At 43.2% G+C, this 23,735-nt stretch overlaps 1 protein-coding gene across 1 annotated transcript in view; it reads left to right on the top strand.

Moving 5' to 3' along the window:
- Window positions 1–8,646: 8,646 nt before the first annotated feature.
- Window positions 8,647–23,735, top strand: part of KISS1R (KISS1 receptor) — a 235,098-nt gene continuing 220,009 nt past the window's right edge. The window contains exon 1 of the mRNA XM_077475650.1: window positions 8,647–8,915. Within this exon, the coding sequence (XP_077331776.1) occupies window positions 8,678–8,915 (238 nt within the window). The 5' untranslated portion in view covers window positions 8,647–8,677. The remainder of the gene's footprint in view (window positions 8,916–23,735) is intronic.

Here is a 23,735-nt window from a genome sequence, read left to right on the forward strand (position 1 = left end):
AAGGGGGTACCCTACCATTTCACAAAGAAAGTGTAAAAAATGGTTAAAGCGGGAGTTTTTTTTTTTTTTTTTTAAAGCCAGCAGCTACAAATACTTCAGCTGCTGACATTTAAAATAATGACACTTACCCGCCCAGCGCGCCCGCGATGTCGGCACCTGAAGCCGATCTCTTGAGCGTCTCTCGGGTGCTGCGCCGCCATCTTGGGTATGGGAATCAGGAAGTGGAGCCTTTCGGCTTCATTTCCCGGTTCCCTACTGTGCATGCGCAAGTCGCGCTGCGCAATAAGGATGGTCCCCGCTGTCTCTGGGATCCGTGTGTTTCCCAGCAGGCAGCGGGGGACCTTCGGAAAGGGGCGTAGATTCTGCGGAAAGGGGCGTACCTTCTGCAGAATCTATGCCGGAAGTGGGTGCAGATACCTGTACTGTACAGGTACCTGCACCCCCCTGAAAGGTGCCAATTGTGGCGCTGGAGGGGGGGAGGGTTCCAATGAGCGGAAGGTCCACTTTAGGGTGGACCTCCGCTTTAATATAGTCCTTCTGCAGGACCTGAATGATGGCAGAACAGGTCTCTGGAATAATGATCCCCAGAGCCTGGGGGAGATGCCTGTCGAGAACTTAAGGTCCTGTAGACTTCTCCCAGTCGCCAAGTACCGCAACATGGCGACTAGCCTCTGCTCCGGATTGATGGCTTGCTGCATTCAGGTATCCTGCCTGTTGATATAAGGGGTCAGCAAAGCCAACAGATGGTGAAAAATGGGGTCCATCATCCTGAGATAATTCCTAAAATCCTCAGGATTATTCTCCTGGATCTCATGAAGCAAGGCATGTCCAAGCTCCCATACAGCATGAACTCCAGAAAGAGTATGTACATGCACCATGGTTTCAAAACGGTCGGCTGGTCAGAACGAACTTAAACAAACGCACTATAGAACAGCAAGGCCTGTGAAGAGCGAGCTGAAGAACAGTAAATGAGTGGACCGGAACGCACTAGCATACAAATACGAACAGATACGAACTGACCAACACGCACTGAAAACCAGATACAAACCCACAAGCACAAACGGAACAGCAGTAAAACGATCGAAATAAGCTGGAGTTTGAAAAACTTGAATCATCATCTATAACCAAACTCCTACTAACGCGAGATAAACACAAGATCAGCAGAAGGAGCCCAAGGGGTGGCGCACTGGGTCTTGAACTTCCTTTTTCTAGTCCCATCGTACGTACTGTACGTTGCTGCGTTCTAAACGAACGGACTTTGGTGTGATCGTGTGTACACAGGACAGTTTCAGTGGAACTCGTCGGAAAGACCATCAGAGTGTAGTCCTACTGAAAAAATGGTCGTGTGTACAGGGCATTAGTGTAGCGCAGTGTTTAACACAGCATTACATTACATTTAGTGCCGTGCACAGTGCTGCTGAATACTTTCTTTTTGGTTGCTGCATGTTTTTTTTTGTGTGTGTCTTTAGTTTTTGTCCCTGCCCCCTTTTGTTAAAATTGTCAGTCGCAGTTGTTCTGCTTTATCCGGCACTTGGGTGCCAGATAAAGCAGAGGAAAAAAGTGAGGGAGAGAAACAACCTCGATGATGTAGGATGTCCTCCAGAGGCAGGCATCATGGAAGAGTAGAGAGCAACCACCCTATGCCATCTGATAATTTGGCTTCTTCACATAAGGCTTGCTCACAATGTTATTTCCATCCAAAGTCTGCCAAAGAGACACCAGAATTTATCCTAAAAATATCTAATCTTGTTCTGCGTGCACTAAATTGTGGCACCCAAGCCATTTTTTTTACTAAATAAAGAAAGCATACATAGAAAATCTGTTTAAATGTAATTTTTTTCGTTATAAATGTCAGTTTTTCTGCAGCAGGTCTATACACGGTATAGATGTACCACTTTACAGGCAGACTAATGGGACAACCCCCCCCCCCCTCCCCCCGGCATTATATTTAAATACATTTTTCATTTTTATTGATTCACTTGATTGGGGACTTTTGACTTTTCCTGTTTGGGTCCCATAGACAAAGTTTTATTGAAACTGGAGTTGGGCTTCAGATTTAATACGAAAAGGAAAACAGAATAAGCAAAGCAGCCACAAGAGGTGACTGAAGAGTAGTTAGTTAGCTCACAAGTTTGTTTATGGACCCAGTGAAAGAATACGCAGTAACAGCCCTGAAATGTTTGCAGGTTTTTGTGTTTTGTTTTTTTATTGAATCCATATGCTATTGAAAGTTTCAAGTATTATTATTTATTTATTTTGATATTTTATTTCCATTGTTTGTTACACTAGCTCCTGCATGCTAAATCTGTCATTACTAACCACGAACAAACTGGACCAGCACACTCCATTTGTCATTAAATGTAAGCTTCTTTAATGGAAGCAGTGAACAAAGTATTTTTTTTGTTTTGTGATAAATTAACTTGCATTTCTGTAATATTGAATGTTACAATGCAATCTTACAGATATTGCCTTATTCTGTCTGCACAAGTGTGTTTTAATTCTGTGGTGCCACAAAGAACCAAAGAACACAATATTGTTCAACATATATTAATAATGTTGATTTTTTTAATAGATAATTATTAAAAAATGTCTATAACAAACTCACCTGTCCGTGACCACTTTATCATTAACCCTTTTAACCACTTGACCACGGGGCACTTAAAACCCCTTCCTAACCAGACCAATTTTCAGCTTTCAGTGCTCTTACACTTTGAATGACAATTACTCAGTCATGCAACACTGTATCCATATGAAATGTTTGTCCTTTTTTACACACAAATAGAGCTTTCTTTTGGTGGTATTTAATCACCACTGGGTCTTTTATTTTTTGTGCTATAAATGAAAAAATACCTGAAATGCTGTAAAAAAAATGTAATTTGTTTCTGTTATAAAATTTTGCAAATTAGTAATTTTTCTTCACAAATTTTGGCCAAATGTTATGTAGTAGTATATCTTTGATAAAAATAATCCAAATCAGTGTACATTATTTGGTCTGTATGAAAGTTATAGAGTCTACAAGCTACGGTGTCAATCATTGAAAATTGATCATACCTGAAGTACTGATAGCCTAGCTCATTTCTTGAGACCCTAATAAGCCAGGACAGTACAAATACCCCCCAAATGACCCCTTTTTGCAAAGTAGACATTCAAAGGTATTTAGAAAGAGGCATGGTGCCTTTTTTTAAGTTGTAATTTTTTCACACAATTCTTTGCAAAATCAAGATTTGTTTTTCTTTTTTTTTTCTTTTTCACAAAATTGTTATATTTTACACACCGTGGCCACATACAGAATTTCTTGACTACCTCTTGTACTTTTGAAGCCTGGAGCACCAGGGCGATAAAAACGCCCAAAAAAAGACCCCATTATGTAAAGACAACATCCCAAACGTATAATCTATGAGGCATATCAAGTCCTTTTAACATGTAATTTTTTTTCTACAAATTTTTGGAAAATGTGGAAACAAAATGAAAACATATTTTTTTTACACAAAGTTGTCCCTTTTATACAAAATTTCTAACACATAGCATGTACATGGCAAAAATAATACCTCAAAACACTGTCTACTACTCCTCCTGAGTATGGCGATACCACATATGTGAGACTTTTACACAGCTTGGCCACATACAGAGGCCCAACATTCAGGGAGCACCATCAGGCGTTCTAGGGGCATGAATGTCAAATCTAATTTTACTACCTATTACACTTTGAGGCACTGTAGTGGCATGGATGAGCCATGGATGGGGATCGCTAAGCATGGTTGAGCCATGAATGTGGATGGCTGGGTATGGCTGAGTATGGATGGGATGGCTGAGTATGTATGGCTGGGTGGGTATGGATGGGATGGCTGGGTTTGGCTGAGTATGGATGGGATGGCTGGGTCGGGTATGGCTGAGTATGGATGGGATGGCTGAGTATGTATGGGATGGCTGGGTTTGGCTGAGTATGGATGGGATGGCTGGGTCGGGTATGGCTGAGTATGGATGGGATGGCTGGGTATGGCTGAGGATGGATGGATGAGTATGGATGAGTATTGCTAAGCATGGATGGATGGATGAGTATTGCTGAGCATGGATGGATGGATGAGTATTGCTGAGGATGGATGAGTATTGCTGAGGATGGATGGATGAGTATTGCTGAGGATGGATGAGTATTTCTGAGGATGGATGAGTATTGCTGAGTATGATTGGCTGAGCATGGAAGGATAAGTATTACTGAGAATGGATGGATGAGTATTGCTGAGGATGGATGGATGAATATTGCTAAGTATGGATGAGTATTGCTAAGCATGGATGGACGGATTAGTATTGCTGTGTATGGATGGCTGAGCATGGATGGATGGATGGATGAGTATGGATGGCTGAGCATGGATTAATGGATGAGTATTGCTGAGGATGGATGAGTATTGCTATGGATGGATGAGTATGGATGGCTGAGAATGGATGAGTATTGCTGAGTATGGATGGCTGAGCATGGATGGATGAGTATTGCTGAGGATGGCTGAGAATGGATGGATGGATGGCTGAATGAGTGCAGGAATTGTCACATATCAGCGCTGTGGGCACTACGCATCCAGCCCATGGTGCTGCAGCACTTGATCTCTCCCCTCTCCCCTCTCCGCTCACACTGTACTGATCGGTACAGAGAGGGGAGAGAGGAACCGGACTTAACGCTGGTTTGTTTACAAGTGATCGCTCCATCATTTGACGGAGTGATCACGTGGTAAACGGCCGCTGTTAGCGGCCATTTACTGTGATCCGTAATGAGACCCGGCGGTCACAGGTATTCCCGTGTGTGTGCCCCAGGGCACGTCTATGGATGACCTCCCAGAATAAGCCGACTGCGCTGCAGCTGTCTTTTGGCTATGGCCCGGTCAGCCTGTGGTTAATCTACTTGCTGATACTGAAACCTGGCTTCATGACTCTGACTCTGCTTCCCTCTCCCATTGTGCCCTTCTCTGGATTTACTCTCTCAGACCCAGTGGATGGAAGGGAGGTGGAGCAGGAATCTAATTATCCCCACAAATCGCCTTTCAGGTTCTTCACTTACTGTCCCCATTTCAGGCACATTGTATTCAGCTATTTTCCCCAGTTTCTTTAAGAATTGCTGTGATCTACTGGCCCCTGGATCAGTATCAAATTTCCTAGATGAGTTCTCTGCCTGGCTACCCTATTTTCTCTCTTTCAAAATTTCCACAATCAGTCTCTGTGACTCTTTCATCTCTGTTAATACTAAAACTCCTGCTGCTTCTAAACTTCTCAGCCTAACCTACTCTTTTGACCAAAGCAACGAATACAAGCTTCTACTCACTCTGATGGCAACACTCTTGACCTTGCATTCTTCATTCTATGCACTTGTTGCAACCTCTCCAACAATCCTATTCCTCTATCTGATTACTAACTTATGATTTTCACATTCTCTCCCTATCTTCCACCTCCTCTCCCTCCAATCGCCTAACAGTTACCCATAGAAACCGTTGCCACTCTAACCTTTTCTTATCTATTCATCTGCCTCTATGACAAAATATCATCCCTGTCCTGCCCTAACCTAGTCACTTCTGTCTACAACAGTTCACTGCCATCCTCCCTGGATGTGCTTGCCCCCTCATTACATCACTACTGCGTGTAGGTGCCATTAATTGTTAATAGCATCTCAAGCGCATCTAGGAAATGCAGTGCATTGGCTGCCACCAAGCCATATGGTGCCACATTTGGTTTGGTAGAGTGTCATTTTTAGTTGCTCTTGTCCTACTTTTTTGCGCATTCCCATGTATTTGGCAGCCCATTGAATGAATAGGCTGTCAAGAATGGAGCACACAGGAATGCGCAAAAATGCATGTAAACTAGCCCTGTGCCAGACCTGATGTCTGTGCCAGATCTCATGTATGTGCATTTTTTTAAACCCTCATATTTCTTTCATGTGATCTCTTGTCTATGCAAATAACAAGTACAATCATTTTTTGATTCTTCATTGTTTCAATGAAAGCAATCATTGTCAGGCAATATAGATTATGGACCCATGTCCAAAAGCCTTCTTTTGGACAAAATTGACTGATCCAATGATAGAAATAATGTATATGTTCATGAATTCTATTATCCTAAAATAGGTTCTACTGTATAATTGTAAGTGTCTAATCTCTGCACATCTCTGCTAATAATAAATGAAGCAATTATTTATCTTTATTTTTTACTTTTTGGACCAATTCACTCTTTTCCATTGTGACAACTCACTAAAACACACATTCCCACAATGCACAGCAATCCACTTGATTTTTTTGCAGTGCCTTGTGGTGCCATTTCTTGTAATTCAGTGCTTTGAGGTGCACTGAAGAGCAATGCATTGCTTAAAAAGATTCATGTGAGTATTCCGATTAGCTGTGGTGCGTTGTAGAAATTGTGAAGGGGTTGCTTGTAATGCAGGTTAATGCTCAAATTAATGTGTTAATGCACCACAACTGATTGCGTAAGAGTGAATCAGCCTTCAACTTTTTTCTTGTCCTAGTGACATAATAAGAGGCTATAGGTTTGATTTACTAAAGGATAATAGACTGTTCCCTTTGCCAGGGAAGTGGCAAGTGAATTTTCCCCAGAGCTTAGTTAATGAGGCTCTGATGCTTCTATTAATCCAATCATGTGTTGGCAAAAATGCTTTCCTTGCACATAATTGGGAATCCTTTGCGTAGTGTAATTTCACTGCATTCACCAGGCTCTGGAGAAAAGTGCAACTTTCCTTATAAAAAGAAAAACAGTATTTGCATTTAGTAAATCAACCCCAATATGACCAATTGGGAAATTGGGAAAGGAAAGCACTAAAAACTAGACAAGTATTTTAATCCTTTCCCTGCTGCCAGGGGCTTTTATTGTTTCAGTGACCTCATTGAAGAAATTCTTCTCACTTCCTCTTTCAGTGACACAGCAGTGGTTCTATTGCTTCCCTAGTCTATGCAAAACAAAGTAACGTTTTTGGCTAGAGTTCTACTTTAACTCTGCTATGACCGATAAATATAAAACTCTTTGTGCTAGGTTCCCCTGTTTTCCTGACTTTTCCATATTTATGATTAAAAATTATTGAGAAAATGATTCTCTCATTTAGCCATATCCTATTCACAAGACATTGCTTAATCATATTTCATTAATTTAGGTGTATTCTATTTACAAATACCATAGACACTACTTGGGCATATTCTTTTCACTAATTTGTGTTATATTCATATCATAAATACTCTAGACACTGCCTGGGCATGTTCTCATAGGTGTGAGCAGCCTATTGCATTAGGGTGTGCACCCCAAACACACATGCCATTCTCTTCAGCCTCAGCTGCATGAGGCAGTGAATGAATGGGAAGTGCTCTGTGCTGAGCCTCCTGTTCATTCACAAACTGAAGCATATTAAGCACCATTTACTATGCCTCAGTTATGAATGAACACAGTGAGTAAGTTAGAAAAGATACTTACTAGCCCTTTCCCGCCCCCTATCCTGAAACATACCCCACAGCAGTGGAGGGGAGAGGAAAGAAGCCAGCAGCACTGCGCAGTAAGGGGCCAACAGGGGGTGTCCTGGGCAGTAGGGGGAACGGCATCACACATAGTGATTAGGGTGTACCCACACACCTGGCGCACACCTATGTATGTTCCATTTATTTAGGTGTATTCTATTCACAAATACCCTAGACATTGCTTTAGAGTTGATATGTTTCCTCAGGAACCATCAGTAATCACTGATAAAATATTTCTTTCAAAATATCACATGTATCTCTTATTAATTCAGAAAATTCAGCTCCTGAGAGTCCCTTCCGGTACTGAAAGGGCATCCGGAACAGATTCAAGCTGAGAACTACATATCCCTAAAGCACAATATGATATTTTTTAAAAAACTTGGTTTGAAAGATAAAAATGATGTGTTCTCCCTGTAGGCTTGAAAGCCTACTGCGTCTACATTCCCACGATGTCTTCTATGTCAAAGTGCTTGAAATATATGTTGTAATTGTGCAGTCATTATATTGTATGTTTTGTAGCATCTCTGGTATTGGAAGCAGCTGCTGACGTCCCTACATATGTCTTTAGAAAGCTCTTTTGCTGGCTTCAGACTGTTCTGCCAATTCTGGCTGAAGACGCATTGTGTGGTGCTGAAGGGACAGCTCCGGACTAGAACGGGCAGGATTTTGTGGTGCTGAAAGGACAGCTCCGGACTAGAACGGGCAGGATTTTGTGGTGCTGAAAGGACAGCTCCGGACTAGAACGGGCAGGATTTTGTGGTGCTGAAAGGACAGCTCCGGACTAGAACGGGCAGGATTTTGTGGTGCTGAATGGCCAGCTCCGGACCAGAAACGCTAAATCCCAAATGCAACCCTCTGCTGCCAAACACAAACTTTACTTTTATTAACCTGGCAATGGTTGAGATTCCAAAAACATCTATTGCTTTTGTGTGTATCGCTCAGCCTTCTTTTGTAAAACCATTCGGTTGCATGAAGCCTGTCAATGCTATACTATCGCTTTCATTCATTGGTATGAGAACTGGATTTTAAATCTTCCTATAGTTTAACTCTTTGAAAACGGAATTAAAAGGAGCCTTTTGAAAGTCGAAAGAAGGAGCTCCAGAACCTTTGCATTGCGCGTGGGTGCATCCCTCGGGTGAGCTGTCACCAGTGCCATAAGAGGGGATTTCTCCGCCAGTCTTAGCATGGAGAACTATTCTGCCCTCTTATATAATGACTCCTGTATGGGGCTTATGCTGTACCCATGCATGAACATCTCTGAGGACATAGGCGACCCCCCTAAACCACCGAAATTAGTGGATGCCTGGCTCGTACCTCTCTTTTTTGCCATATTGATGGTCATTGGTCTTGCCGGGAACACTTTGGTTATCTATGTTATCTCCAAACACAAGCAGATGAGGACGGTCACCAATTTCTACATAGGTAAGAAATGCTAAATGAATATGTGTTAACACAGAGATTCTGTGTGTGAGAGACTACGGGTTCATTGTGCAAAATTAGAAAATTGTCCTGGATCCTAAACTGATGAACAACAATAAATCGCAAAACTCTATAAAAAAAAACAAAATGTCGTGTTCTCTGTGTAATAAATTATCATAAAAATAAAATGTCCATTCCTGTCATAGAAGCCTTGTTAGGTTGATTATACACAATGCATTGTGATTGTACAATCTAATTTAAGGCTAATATCAACTTTGTAGTACAACGGCCTCTCTGATAAAATATTAGTTGAATGAATTGTTTAGGTTTGTCCTTAAATTAATTAGTTTTGGCAATTCTAAAGGATATTGTATATAGTGTAAGGCCAGCTTATGCTATATATCTCTCTAGTGGATAAATTGAATTAAACTTAAAAAAAAAAAAAAATATATATATATATATATATATATATATATATATATATATATATATATATATATATATATATATATATATATATATATATAGTGCTACTATCTCTGTGTCTTGAATACAAAAAAATGTCCCCACTTTAATAAACAACTGTGTCATGAATTCATGTTTGTCACAAACAAATGGCCATACATCCAGCTATATATTACAATATATATTTCTATAAAAATCATGTGATCTCAAAGTACATAAATCTTTATAAAGTATCCCGTGCTCCTCCATACATCAAATAAAGTGTATCATATAATGTGTCTTGTGCTCCAAAAAAGTGCATATATCTCCATCTGTTCAACAATACCTCATTTTCATCCACAGTATTCATACCCTTGTGTCACCTCAATCTAGCAATTCACGAGAGGGAGCAATTGAAACAATTGAATCAATCTTTATTACTATATCATCTAAGGATCAGCTCACCTCTTGCTGCCAAAGGATTTCACACACATATGCCAATTTACTCAGCTATAAGGTAATCCTCAATGGAGAACCCGAATAAAAACAAAGAGAAGCTACATTGCATAAAACCCTCCTTTTTATAAAAAAAAAAAAAAAAAAAATCATAAAATATTGCACTTACATAGTATGAGTGTCAAACAAGACACTCAGGAAGAATAACTCAATATATTCAATATACTATACAATATAGCTTTAAGCCATGCCAGCTCCAGCATGATCCAAAGACTGTGAGCAAGGCAGTAACTGCGTTGAATGATCCACATCCAATAAATAGAGTGGACACAATTTTTGATTCATGACACAGAGATAATAGCACTGTCACAAATTTATTTTACATTTTAATTTATTACAGTATATTTGTTATACTGTAATGATAGTAGCTACACAGTTATAGGTTTAATTATTATTTCTGTGGTGCAGACCTGTAGATTATATTAGTGGATAAACTGAACCTGATTACATTAGAGGATCTACTGCTGTATTTTTCAGATGGTAGATGCAAAGGTATAGCTAGATGCTTAAACACAATTAGGGATGAGCCGGAGTGCACTAGGGTTATAACATGTGGGATAATGTATGCTGAAGTGAAATCTAAGTTAAATAATGCCAAAAGTTACCTGAGTGAAATATACAGTTCTGAGAAGGTTAGAATCTTCCCCTTGTGGGGGTGCAGCTGTGGTTGCAAACAGGACTGAGAATGAGAGATGGCTCCGTACTGGACTCCAGAATATACCCACGGGGGGGGGGGATAAGCTGGTCCTCAGCATCATGTATGGATGAACAAGGCTTGCGAGTGCAGGAGACGTTCGCCGCCATAGGGGATGTGGAGGTGCAGTGTCCCTGATTCCCTGGGAATAGTCCACACAGCCCATGTTGAGGGCATGTGCCCTGGTATGGTTCAGGGGGGGGGGGCAAGAGAGCCCCCTTTTTCCTGAGGCCTGCCAGGTTGCGTGCTTGGATAAGGGTCTGGTATGGATTTTGTTGGGCCCCTTACACCTTTTTAAAATACATTTTGCTTTGGGGTTCCCCTTAAAATCCATACCAGACCTGAAGGGCCTGGTATGGATTTTGTGGGCTGACCCCTATCCCTGAAGGGCCTGGTATGGATTTTAGGGGGGGCCGCCACTTAATTTTTTTAAATTTTTTTTTTATTTGGTAGCGGGGTTCCCCTTAATAACCATACCAGACCCAAAAGGCCTGGTAATGGACTGGAGGGGAACCCATGCCATTTTTTTCAATGATTTTTCTCTTTATTGCCAGGGCCGACAATACATTACACCAGTAGTTTTAAATTATTATTATTATTTTTTCCTTTAGAAATTACATTTTGCTGTGGTATTGTTCTAAATACAGGAAAAATGCTCTACTTTACAGGCATACTAAGGACACCCCCCAGGCACGACATTTAAAGGAATATTTCATTTTTATTTTTTCAATTTAAGCATTATTAAAATCACTGCTCCCCAAAAAAACAGCCACTACTACAGATCAGCATCATGTCTATTATATCTGCTACAAGTATGGAGTTTAAACTATTAAATGTTTAAAGGGATTGATCCATATATAGGTCAGCTGTGAATTTTATATTAACCTATTTTACCATGAGTGTTACCATTTGTTGCTACAGTCTCTTCAGCTCTTAGCAGGAGTTCAGTAGTGTTGGGCGAACTGCTTGAGCATGAGTTTGGGCTGAACATTTACCTGTTTTGCTGAACATCCAAATTTGCAGGGTGTTCACTGGGTGTTCACCCCATCAAACACCCTGCAATGTACTGAGCACTGCACAGTGCATTCTGCGCCCTGATTGGGCAAAGCTTTGCCCAATTAGGGCACAGTGTAAGCTGGTTGTTAAGGAACAGGGCTGGGAAGCCGGCTGCAGCGTTCCTATCATCAGTCATCAGCTGTCAATGGGTTTCCCCACTGACAGGTAAATTTAAAAAAGTGCCGTGGGATACACTCTTTTCAGTTTATACCAGGTTGTTTGGGTCATGTATACATTTTAAGGAGAATCCCACACCAAATTTGAAAAATAAAATCTAAGCAAAATGACATGGCCCCCCCCAAATGCTTATCTATGTCTCCCCTAGACCCTTATCCAGGCATGCAGCCTGGCAGGTCAGGGGGGATGAGTGAGCGCCCCTTCTGGACCATACCAGGCCACATGCCCTCAACATAGGGGGCCGGTGGTTGTGGGGGTCTGAAGGAGGGGGGCTTATCAGAATCTGGAAGCTCCCTTTAACAGCGGTGCCTGCAGATCCCACCCCCCCATGTGAATGAGTATCGGGTAGATAGTAAAAACAGAAGACAAGTTTTTGACAAATCTTTTATTAAAAATAAAAAAAAATTGTCCCTTGATGTAACTCCATCATCAATTATGCTGTGTGCCGCTGACCCAAATTTTGTTTTTTTAAATAAACTCTCCTCCTTCTGGGATGCCCACATGCCGAATGCCTCCTCTGGGCTTTGACAGTTCTTACATAGGTTAGGGCGGGGCCCTGCCCCTTTGTGACATCACCGGCAGGGCCACCAGGTGATGTTGCCATGTGGCCCTGCTCTTACCTATATAACAACTGTCAAAGCGAAGAGGAGGCATTTCGGCGGGAAGTGGTCCTAGAAGGCGAAGCTTTTATTTTATATTTTTATTTTCAGGTTGTCAGGGGGTGTGATTGACAATGGATTTACATTGAGGGACACTGTTTTTTATTTTTTAATAAAGGATTTGTCAAAAATGTGTCTTCTTTTTTATTTTTTTTTGTACACTTTTTTGGACCCCCTGTCCTAAATCACCCCCCATGTTGAGGGCATGTAGCCTGGTATGGTGTCTCGCTCATCCCCCCCCCCCCCTTTTCTGACCTGCCAGGCTGCATCCCCGGATAAGTGTCTGATATGAATCTTGGGGGGTATCCCACGCTGTTTTTAAAAAAAAATGTTGATGTGTGGTTTTCCTTAAAATCAATACCAGACCCAAACGGCCTGGCCTGAACTGTGGGGGGGGCATGCCATTTTTTTCTCTATTTTTTCAGTAGCCGGGTGCTGGCAATTGCAAACGCGAGACATTTTAAATGTTATTTGACTCATTTATTTTTCTTTAGAAATGTCAGTTTTGCTGCAGCATGTTCTGTATATGCTACATATGTGCCACTTTACAGGCAGACTAAGGAGACCCCCCCCCCCCAAAAAAAATCACTGCTTCTGAAAAAAAAAATGTTTGCATTGATGCATGTCCCCCAGGGAAGTACCCAGACCCCCATACCCCTGTTATGGCCAATTACTTGCATTTAAGCCTTCAAAATGGGCACTTTGGATTTTTGCTGTTCAGCTCCCATAGACGTCAATGGGGTTTTCAGATTAGAATGTTTCTCCTGTTCAGGAGTACTGCTGCAAACTGAACAGGGGGGTGTTCGGCCCATGTCTAGAGTTCAGTAAAGATGGTTATACACTATACAATTTGATTGTACAATCTCCTTTAAATGTATCAAAACTATGTAATATGAGGACAAACCTAAACAATCCATTCAATGTGTATCCAATCGTGCAGGCACTTTCATTAAATAGTTGTTGATAGATCTGAAGATGATTGTACAATCAGATTGTATAGCATTTTGTCAGCAGAAGAGCAGCTAGGGAAAAGAGTCAATCTTTTAAAACAAGATTGGCAAATGTTTAATAGTAGAACTTATGCTCATGCATCTATTGACAGCAAATTCAGATGGCATACAGTAAATACAGTGAAACTGAGTCATTGACTTTCTGATTATATTGAGACTTTCTTAATGTAAATATTCCAAAAGTTCTTATTTTGATTAAATGATGTTCAATTAAAGGATAGAGACCCAGTATTTTAACACACTGTTAATAAAAAAAGCATGCTGTTTGTTCCCTCTGGTAAACTGCTGCAGCATAGCATGTAGTAATAATCAGATGGATTTTGGAAGTTGATTATTCTACTCTATAGTTCTATAAGGAGGTACAGCTTCATTCATGTCTCTGTGAATCGCTCTAGGTTACAAGAGCTGGGAGCTCTGCTAGTAAGGAAACCACAGTGTATAAAATTGTCTGATTGTACCCAAAGGCATGCCGTCTTACTGATGGCTATCCCAATAGCTAATTAGCAGAGCATGGTAGACCTCTACACCACCTGGCCATTGAGACATCTACCTGCCTTAAGGGACCTAGGTTTAGCAGCCCACAGATAAGAAAAAGCACTGAGCTCTGCAAAGGGAGCCAGAAGAAGTGTTTGTTTCAGTGGAGAGGAGACAGAATACAGGAAAATTAGTACAGTGAGATGCTGTCAACATGGCTTTTCTTTTTTCTTTTGTTTGGGGGGGGTGGGCTTGTCTCCCACCTTATACAGTTAACATTTTTCCAGCATAATTTGATGTCAGTGGTTGGACCCTCTTACCATGTACATGGCCAGATTTTGTCATCAGAACCTGTGAGTTGCTGCACTGGGATGCTATCTTCAAATTCAAAAAGTTTATATATACATACATATAGGGGGTCATTTACTATCACGCCAGGAAGTACTGGGCACTATTGCAAATAATAGTGCGCATTTTTGCCAAGTAAAAGTTTAAAAAGCAAATGTGTGCATAAATAGGAGCGCTATTAGCCATGAACAAGCATTAGTAAATTTGAAAATCTGCGCATCCACGTATACGCAAATGCATATTTTTTCCCCCAAGTTATTATATATCACTGCACTGTAACCATGATCCATATATGTGAAAGAAACATTTTTATGTGAGATGTGCTCTACTTTGTGTGCATCTGTTGATGTATATTGCCATTAGTATTCCTAGATTTTTTCATTCTTTTGCTAACAAAGGCAGTTATGAATGATTATTACATAGTAATGTCTGCTATTCTGTAAAGTTACATGTATTCAACATTTAGGTTACCGATTTGTTGTATGTTGTATTTTTTATTTTTTTTATTTAGGTGGCTATAAAGCTGTAATTGTTTATGTTCATTCTTTAATCATACTACACTATTACACAGGTCTTGTACTTAGCACAATGGCTTAGTGGTCTACTCGGCTGTTTCCGCAGCACTCACGGTACAAGTTTAAATACCAGATGACCTACCATCCAGCAGCTGTGTTTATTTTTTCAGTGCACAAGCAAATTAAAATAAACAAATGAAGATATGTAATCTGCCCGTTAGCTAGAGTGGGGTGTTTGGAATTTCACAGCATAATAGTATTGAATACTTACATATCATTGCATGCATTTGAATATAATACAATCAGCCAAATTAAAGAGCATTGGCTAATTGGCATTCACCTATTTTCAGCAGATGCTGCTTTGGCTAATTGGCTAATAGTCATTTGCCTTTTTTCACCAAATAAATCTTTTAGTATCTCTTTGCAGGATTTGAAACCATGAGTCCTTCAAAGACTGAGTTGTTCAAGGTAGAAGTGCTGACCACTAGCCTATTGGACGTAGCACAATTAACATAGAAATTACATTTACTAGTGTTTGATGTTTCTTCTCCCCGAGCTGTCTCTCCTGCCACTGCCATCTTCTCCCGCTGAGGTGTTCTTCCTCGCAACCGGTTACCCGCTAATAAAAAAAGCCGCTCTTCTTCTGTGGCGGTCTTCTGTGGCCATCCGATAATGTCACCCAGAGAGTCCGCTCCATGGCTATGTAAGAGATGCCACACACGGGTGATAAAACAGCGGAGGAAGACCGCCGCTGAAGAAGAGCAGCTTTTTTTTATTAGCGGGTAACCGGCGGTGCGGAAGAACACAGCAGATGGAGAAAATGGCGGTGGCAGGAGAGACGGCTCTGTGAGAATACAGCTCGGGGAGAAGATGGAGATGGGAGAGACAGCGTCTAGAGAAGACAGCTCAGGGAAGAAGACAGCTCGGAATAATAAAGGACTTGTCAAAAATCAGCTATAGATTTTTTTACATTTTACTGCTTTTTTTTGGTGAACGGGTAGGAGTCCATACCTATTAACATATGGGGCAGGATCTGGGAGCCCCCTTGTTAAAGGGGATTTCCAGATTCTGATAAACCCCCTGCCCGCGGACCGACAACCACTGACCAGGGTTATCGGGAAGAGGCCCTTGTCTCCATCAACATCGGAATAAGATGCTTTGGGGCATGTGGCCTGGTATAGTTCAGAAGGGGAGTGTGCTCGCTTGTCCCCCCCTATCCTGACCTCCAGGCTGCATGATCAGATAAGGGTCTGGTGTGAATTTTGGGTGCCTGGTATGTACTGGGGGGGGGGACCCTACGCCTTTTTTTTCCTTGAATTTTGGAATTCCATGACATAATATTATTGAATAAGTACATATCATTGCATGCATTTGAAGAGTTAAAATCTGGAATAAACCAAACTGATGTGCATTGGCTAATTATGCTGCTGAGTACAATGCACACTTTGAGGAGGTGATGCTGTCAGTGCGATTTGAACTCATGGATTGAACCTTTGAAGGCAGCAGGGCATACTGCTATGCTACAGAGATGAACACATACCTACAGAGAAAATATATTTACTAATGTTTGATTCTATACAATAATGTTTTGCATTTCAGGCATTAATATTATAGTAACAACCATGCTCATGCTGATGTGGCATTGGCTAATAGGTAGTGATGGCCGAACGGTTCGCCCGGCGGTCGTTTCGCGGCGAATTTCCGACTTTCGCCGTCCGCGGGTTCGAACGCCTTTTTCCGTCGTTCGCCCCGGCGGACTTACGTGTTTAATGTATACAAGAACTTTAACCTTTCGTGACACGTTTATCATGTGTTACAGGACAACCAATTGAGACATGACAGCTCATGGACACTTGGACATTCCCCCTAACCTATAAATACACCCGATCCGGTGGCCATTTTACATTCTTTCTTCTGTCACTGTAGGGAAAGGATCCTGTGTGGAGTAGGGACAGAGAAAACGCTAGCTATTTGGTACACAAAAGTTCTTTTCAGGACTGGTATAGGTGTTAGGTCAGCAGCCTGAGTTTCTTTTGTCAGTTTAGATAAAGGGACAGAGCGCTGTATGCTGCTATTTTAGGGACAGCTCAGCCAGATTAGTCTTTCTTCATCATCATCATCATCATCATCATTAGCTGTTACTATCAGGTCCACAAAAGAGCTGTTCCAGCTAATCGTTCCAGCCTACTCTTTTTTGCCAATTTGTATAGGGACAGGCAGGAAGCAGTGTGTCAGGCAGTGAGGATAATTTTAAAGACTTGCTGTTACTATTAGTTCCACAAAGGTTCTTTTCAGGACTGGTATCAGTGGTACGGTAATAGGCTTGTACACGTATAATATTCTTTCTTCCAAATATAGAAAGAATATTATACTTGACTGCTGCCCTTCTGCTGCAGTCTGCTAATCATTCACAACTCACTTGTTCCACAAAGCTCTTTATCAGGACTGGTAACTTGGTCTGTCTAGGGTGCTACGGTACATAGGCTTGGGTGCGGTACAGTCTGCTGTTCTGTAAGGACCGCTATCGGTCCACAATAGATAGGGTTGCCGTGCACTACTGCTGACCGCTGCCCTATACTGCAGCAGTCCTTCAGCGGTATAGGGACTGACGCACAGTCTGCTAAACACTAATACACAACCTGCTTGGTCCACAAAAGTTCTTATAAGGACTGGTAACTTGGTATAGGGTGCTACGGTACATAGGCCTGAGTGCGTTACAGTCTGCTGTTCTGTAAGGACCGCTATCGGTCCACAATACATAGGGTTGACGTGCACTACTGCTGACCGCTGCCCTATACTGCAGCAGTCCTTCAGCGGTATAGGGACTGACGCACAGTCTGCTAAACACTAACACACAACCTGCTTGGTCCACAAAAGTTCTTATAAGGACTGGTAACTTGGTATAGGGTGCTACGGTACATAGGCCTGAGTGCAGTACAGTCTGCTGTTCTGTAAGGACTGCTATCGGTCCACAATACATAGGGTTGCCGTGCACTACTGCTGACCGCTGCCCTATACTGCAGCAGTCCTTCAGCGGTATAGGGACTGACGCACAGTCTGCTAAACACTAATACACAACCTGCTTGGTCCACAAAAGTTCTTATAAGGACTGGTAACTTGGTATAGGGTGCTACGGTACATAGGCCTGAGTGCAGTACAGTCTGCTGTTCTGTAAGGACCGCTATCGGTCCACAATACATAGGGTTGCCGTGCACTACTGCTGACCGCTGCCCTATACTGCAGCAGTCCTTCATTGGTATAGGGACTGACGTACAGTCTGCTAATCACTAACACACAACCTGCTTGGTCCACAAAAGTTCTTATAAGGACTGGTAACTTGGTATAGGGTGCTACGGTACATAGGCCTGAGTGCGTTACAGTCTGCTGTTCTGTAAGGACCGCTATCGGTCCACAATACATAGGGTTGCCGTGCACTACTGCTGACCGCTGCCCTATACTGCAGCAGTCCTTCAGCGGTATAGGGACTGACGCACAGTCTGCTAAACACTAACACACAACCTGCTTGGTCCACAAAAGTTTTTATAAGGACTGGTAACTTGGTATAGGGTGCTACGGTACATAGGCCTGAGTGCAGTACAGTCTGCTGTTCTGTAAGGACCGCTATCGGTCCACAATACATAGGGTTGCCGTGCACTACTGCTGACCGCTGCCCTATACTGCAGCAGTCCTTCATTGGTATAGGGACTGACGTACAGTCTGCTAATCACTAACACACAACCTGCTTGGTCCACAAAAGTTCTTATAAGGACTGGTAACTTGGTATAGGGTGCTACGGTACATAGGCCTGAGTGCGTTACAGTCTGCTGTTCTGTAAGGACCGCTATCGGTCCACAATACATAGGGTTGCCGTGCACTACTGCTGACCGCTGCCCTATACTGCAGCAGTCCTTCATTGGTATAGGGACTGACGTACAGTCTGCTAATCACTAACACACAACCTGCTTGGTCCACAAAAGTTTTTATAAGGACTGGTAACTTGGTATAGGGTGCTACGGTACATAGGCCTGAGTGCAGTACAGTCTGCTGTTCTGTAAGGACCGCTATCGGTCCACAATACATAGGGTTGCCGTGCACTACTGCTGACCGCTGCCCTATACTGCAGCAGTCCTTCATTGGTATAGGGACTGACGTACAGTCTGCTAATCACTAACACACAACCTGCTTGGTCCACAAAAGTTCTTATAAGGACTGGTAACTTGGTATAGGGTGCTACGGTACATAGGCCTGAGTGCAGTACAGTCTGCTGTTCTGTAAGGACCGCTATCGGTCCACAATACATAGGGTTGCCGTGCACTACTGCTGACCGCTGCCCTATACTGCAGCAGTCCTTCATTGGTATAGGGACTGACGTACAGTCTGCTAATCACTAACACACAACCTGCTTGGTCCACAAAAGTTTTTATAAGGACTGGTAACTTGGTATAGGGTGCTACGGTACATAGGCCTGAGTGCAGTACAGTCTGCTGTTCTGTAAGGACCGCTATCGGTCCACAATACATAGGGTTGCCGTGCACTACTGCTGACCGCTGCCCTATACTGCAGCAGTCCTTCATTGGTATAGGGACTGACGTACAGTCTGCTAATCACTAACACACAACCTGCTTGGTCCACAAAAGTTTTTATAAGGACTGGTAACTTGGTATAGGGTGCTACGGTACATAGGCCTGAGTGCAGTACAGTCTGCTGTTCTGTAAGGACCGCTATCGGTCCACAATACATAGGGTTGACGTGCACTACTGCTGACCGCTGCCCTATACTGCAGCAGTCCTTCAGCGGTATAGGGACTAAGAGTTTTGTCACAGGGTGATTTAAAAAATGACAGGCAGAGGAAGAGGCAGGCCCTTCCGCAGGGGTGGTAGGGGTAGGGCAGGAGCAACAGCCTTGAGCCAAAGTGGGAAGTTGCAGAAGGTGCGTTCAATTACTTTAAAGGACGCACCAGACTTGGTTGAGTGGCTCACTCAGCCTTATTCTTCTGCACCCTCCTCATCCTCTCGATCTGCACCCTCTTCTTCACTCTCTGCTATGTGCACCCCCAAAGACACTACCACCAACAACACCACCACCACCACATACCTTCCGCTTGAGTGCAAATGGGGGCCTTCATGCTCCAGTGTTTTAATAGGGACCCCCGTATAAAAAGCATGAGGGTCAAGGACCAGTACTGGGTGGCAACGTACTTAGATCCCCGGTACAAACACAAAATGGCGGAAATGTTACCGCCGTCGCAGAGGGCTGTCAGAATGCAGCACTTCCAGGCCTTGCTTCGAGAAATGCTGCATTCTGCTTTTGCGTGCGCTGGCAGAGGAGCAATTCCCACTCCCAGAGAAGGATTTGCGGGTACCAATCCAACAGCGCCTGCAAGAAGAGGCCGGTTTGAAGATGTGTTGGTGACTTCGGATATGAGGTCATTCTTTCAGCCGACCCATCGACAGGTGTCATCCGGATCCAGCATCAGGGAACGCCTAGACCGTCAGGTGTCCGACTACATTGGGTTAACGGCCGATGTGGACGCTCTGAGGAGTGATGAACCCCTAGACTACTGGGTGGGCAGGCTTGACCTCTGGCCAGAGCTTGCCCAATTTGCAATCGAACTGTTGGCTTGCCCCTCATCCAGTGTCCTGTCCGAAAGGACGTTCAGCGCAGCAGGGGGGATTGTGACCGATAAGCGTACTCGCCTAGCTCACGACAGTGTTAACTACCTCACATTTCTAAAAATGAATGAGGCATGGATCTCGGAGGAATTCAACACATGTGATCAGTAGACCATGTATATGTCTATAAACAATTTTTGGAATCAAGCACACAGACCTTCTTAATTCATTTGGCTCACTTCCCTGACCCAAAAAAGCACACCGTACTATATGCCCCTACCCTCCTCTTTGAAGAGGTTGAGCGGTGTCATATTTCTACTGGGGCTGCTTATTATGAGGGGTTCCCACCATCCCTGTGCTGTGCTGACTTCCTCCTGGGTGTTCTTATTATGAGGGGCTCCCACCATCCCTGTGCTGTGCTGACTTCCTCCTGGGGGTTCTTATTATGAGGGGCTCCCACCATCCCTGTGCTGTGCTGACTTCCTCCTGGGGGTTCTTATTATGAGGGGATCACACCATCCCTGTGCTGTGCTGACTTCCTCCTGGGGCTGCTTACGGTGCTGCTGTCAGCGCTGTATGTCACGGAGCTGCTGTCAGCGCTGTATGTCACGGAGCTGCTGTCAGCGCTGTATGTCACGGAGCTGCTGTCAGCGCTGTATGTCACGGAGCTGCTGTCAGCGCTGTATGTCACGGAGCTGCTGTCAGCGCTGTATGTCACGGAGCTGCTGTCAGCGCTGTATGTCACGGAGCTGCTGTCAGCGCTGTATGTCACGGAGCTGCTGTCAGCGCTGTATGTCACGGTGCTGCTGTCAGCGCTGTATGTCACGGAGCTGCTGTCAGCGCTGTATGTCACGGAGCTGCTGTCAGTGCTGTATGTCACGGAGCTGCTGTCAGCGCTGTATGTCACGGAGCTGCTGTCAGCGCTGTATGTCACGGAGCTGCTGTCAGCGCTGTATGTCACGGTGCTGCTGTCAGCGCTGTATGTCACGGAGCTGCTGTCAGCGCTGTATGTCACGGAGCTGCTGTCAGTGCTGTATGTCACGGAGCTGCTGTCAGCGCTGTATGTCACGGAGCTGCTGTCAGCGCTGTATGTCACGGAGCTGCTGTCAGCGCTGTATGTCACGGTGCTGCTGTCAGCGCTGTATGTCACGGAGCTGCTGTCAGCGCTGTATGTCACGGAGCTGCTGTCAGCGCTGTATGTCACGGAGCTGCTGTCAGCGCTGTATGTCACGGAGCTGCTGTCAGCGCTGTATGTCACGGAGCTGCTGTCAGCGCTGTATGTCACGGTGCTGATGTCAGTGCTCTGTATTACGGTGCTGCTGTCAGTGCTCTGTATCTCCTGCACCCTCTTGTTTGCCTACCCTGGTCCCTGACCTTCCCTCTCCTCCATTGCCTTCATTAGCTCCATAGTCCTGAATTGTCAGAACAATTTCCCAAATAAAAAAAAAATGCTTGTAGTTATCGATCCCAAATTCACCTCATACATGTATTATGCTATTGTCCAGGTGGTGGGACTACGTGCTACCCCCTAATAATTACCCCGTGGCCGCAAATTCGACCTAAAGGTTTGCGAAATTCGCCTCCCATTGAAGTCAATGGAGCCCGCGGCGAACGGTCGTTTTCGCGAACGTTTGTGTCCGTTCGCGTTTCGCGTTCGCGAAACGTCCCGTCGGAAGTTCGTCCATCACTACTAATAGGCATTCGCCTCTTTTCAGCATGTGCTACTGAGTCTAATGCAAGCTTTCAGTAGGTGATACCATCTGTGTGATTTTCAGCTATTTGAGCACAATTATATTGAGAACATACATTTACTAGTGTTTGATGGTGAGACTACTTTATATTCTAGAGAAGTTAAGAGTATAGCCTCAGATGAATATAAACAAAATATGATGTACCATCATCCAGAAATTTTTAGAGAATAGAGTTTTTGGTATGGGGGTATTGGAGTACTTCTTATAACCAACCCAGACCAATAATTGATGTTTGGACTATACCGGTACTTAATGTATAGAAAGAAAGAAAAAAGTAAATAATAATAAAATTTAACACATTTAATAAATACAAAAAGGACAAAATACAAGGTATCATAAATAAAATCATAATACACCCCAGTGTCTTTAACATATACAGATACTCATAAAAGAGTTCAGTTCTGGTGGCGTACAAAAAGGTCTCATCCGCTTCTTCAGAAGGATATCTATATAAATAATAATAAATAACATACAATTCGTTAACAATCAACAAATTCATATAGATAGAAAAATAGAACATTGTTCAACCAATAATTGTATAGAATAGAAATAGGGGGAATATGAGGACATTTACTCACCCAGAGGCTCAAAGAAAGGTAAGATAAAAACAAATATCAGGTAAGTGGGCCCTTTTATATTCCCCCTCCGGCGGACATGGGGGATGAAATGCGTATAGCTCTAGTAAAAATGAAATATTAAGCCAATTAATGATAAGTAAAAAATGGTAAATAAAGGAAAAGGGGGGAGAGAGGAAAAGGGGGGGAGGGGAGGGGGGAGGGAAAAAAAACGGAAAAGGAGGGGGGCCAAACACACCCAAACCCCCCTCCCCAAAAACAAACCCCCGCCCAACCCACGCAAAGAACTCCCTCCGTCAGATAATAATAAGGGCTTACCAATCACAATGTATGAAGGTATATGTGATAGCCAGAGGGGAGTATCACGCAAAAGTTTGATGGTATAAGCAATAAATTGAACCTGCAAGCGATTCAGTATGTTGGGTAAGGATAAAATATTGTTGCGTCTATGTCAAAAATAAAAGAAAGATATATGTATACGTCCATTTCATATAATGGTAACACGTATTTAAACAATCTAGATAAAGTCAATATATTACCTGGCGGATATACATAAACAGGGCAAAACCACCCGTCCTACACTATCGCCTGTTCAATAGTTTGAACCTGTAGGCAATTCACTATGTTGGTTAGGAATAAGGCACCGCTGCGCCTACATCAGAGACAAAGGAAAGGCATGTATACACATCTGCCCCACGCAATGGCAACAAATATTTGAAGAATCCAGATAACAATCGACATATTACCTGACAGATGCAAATAACCGAAACAAAACTGCCAGTCCTACGCTAACACCTGCCCAAACACAGCGGTCTAGAAGACCGCTGTTTTATGGGATCCCCAACGAGCGTCCCGTGAGGCTCCACACTGCGCATGTGCGGCATAGGGTAGCGCCGCAACGGAAGTGCGCAGGAAGGAACAATTAGACAACGGAACCTCCGGTGTCACTGTCCTACGACCTGCAAGCCATGGGGGAGAAAATCCCGCCCACA

Source organism: Lithobates pipiens, unplaced genomic scaffold, assembly GCF_037356315.1.
Source record: "Lithobates pipiens isolate NorthernLeopardFrog02 unplaced genomic scaffold, aLitPip1_a1.2 Scaffold_13, whole genome shotgun sequence".
Lineage (NCBI taxonomy): Eukaryota > Metazoa > Chordata > Amphibia > Anura > Ranidae > Lithobates > Lithobates pipiens.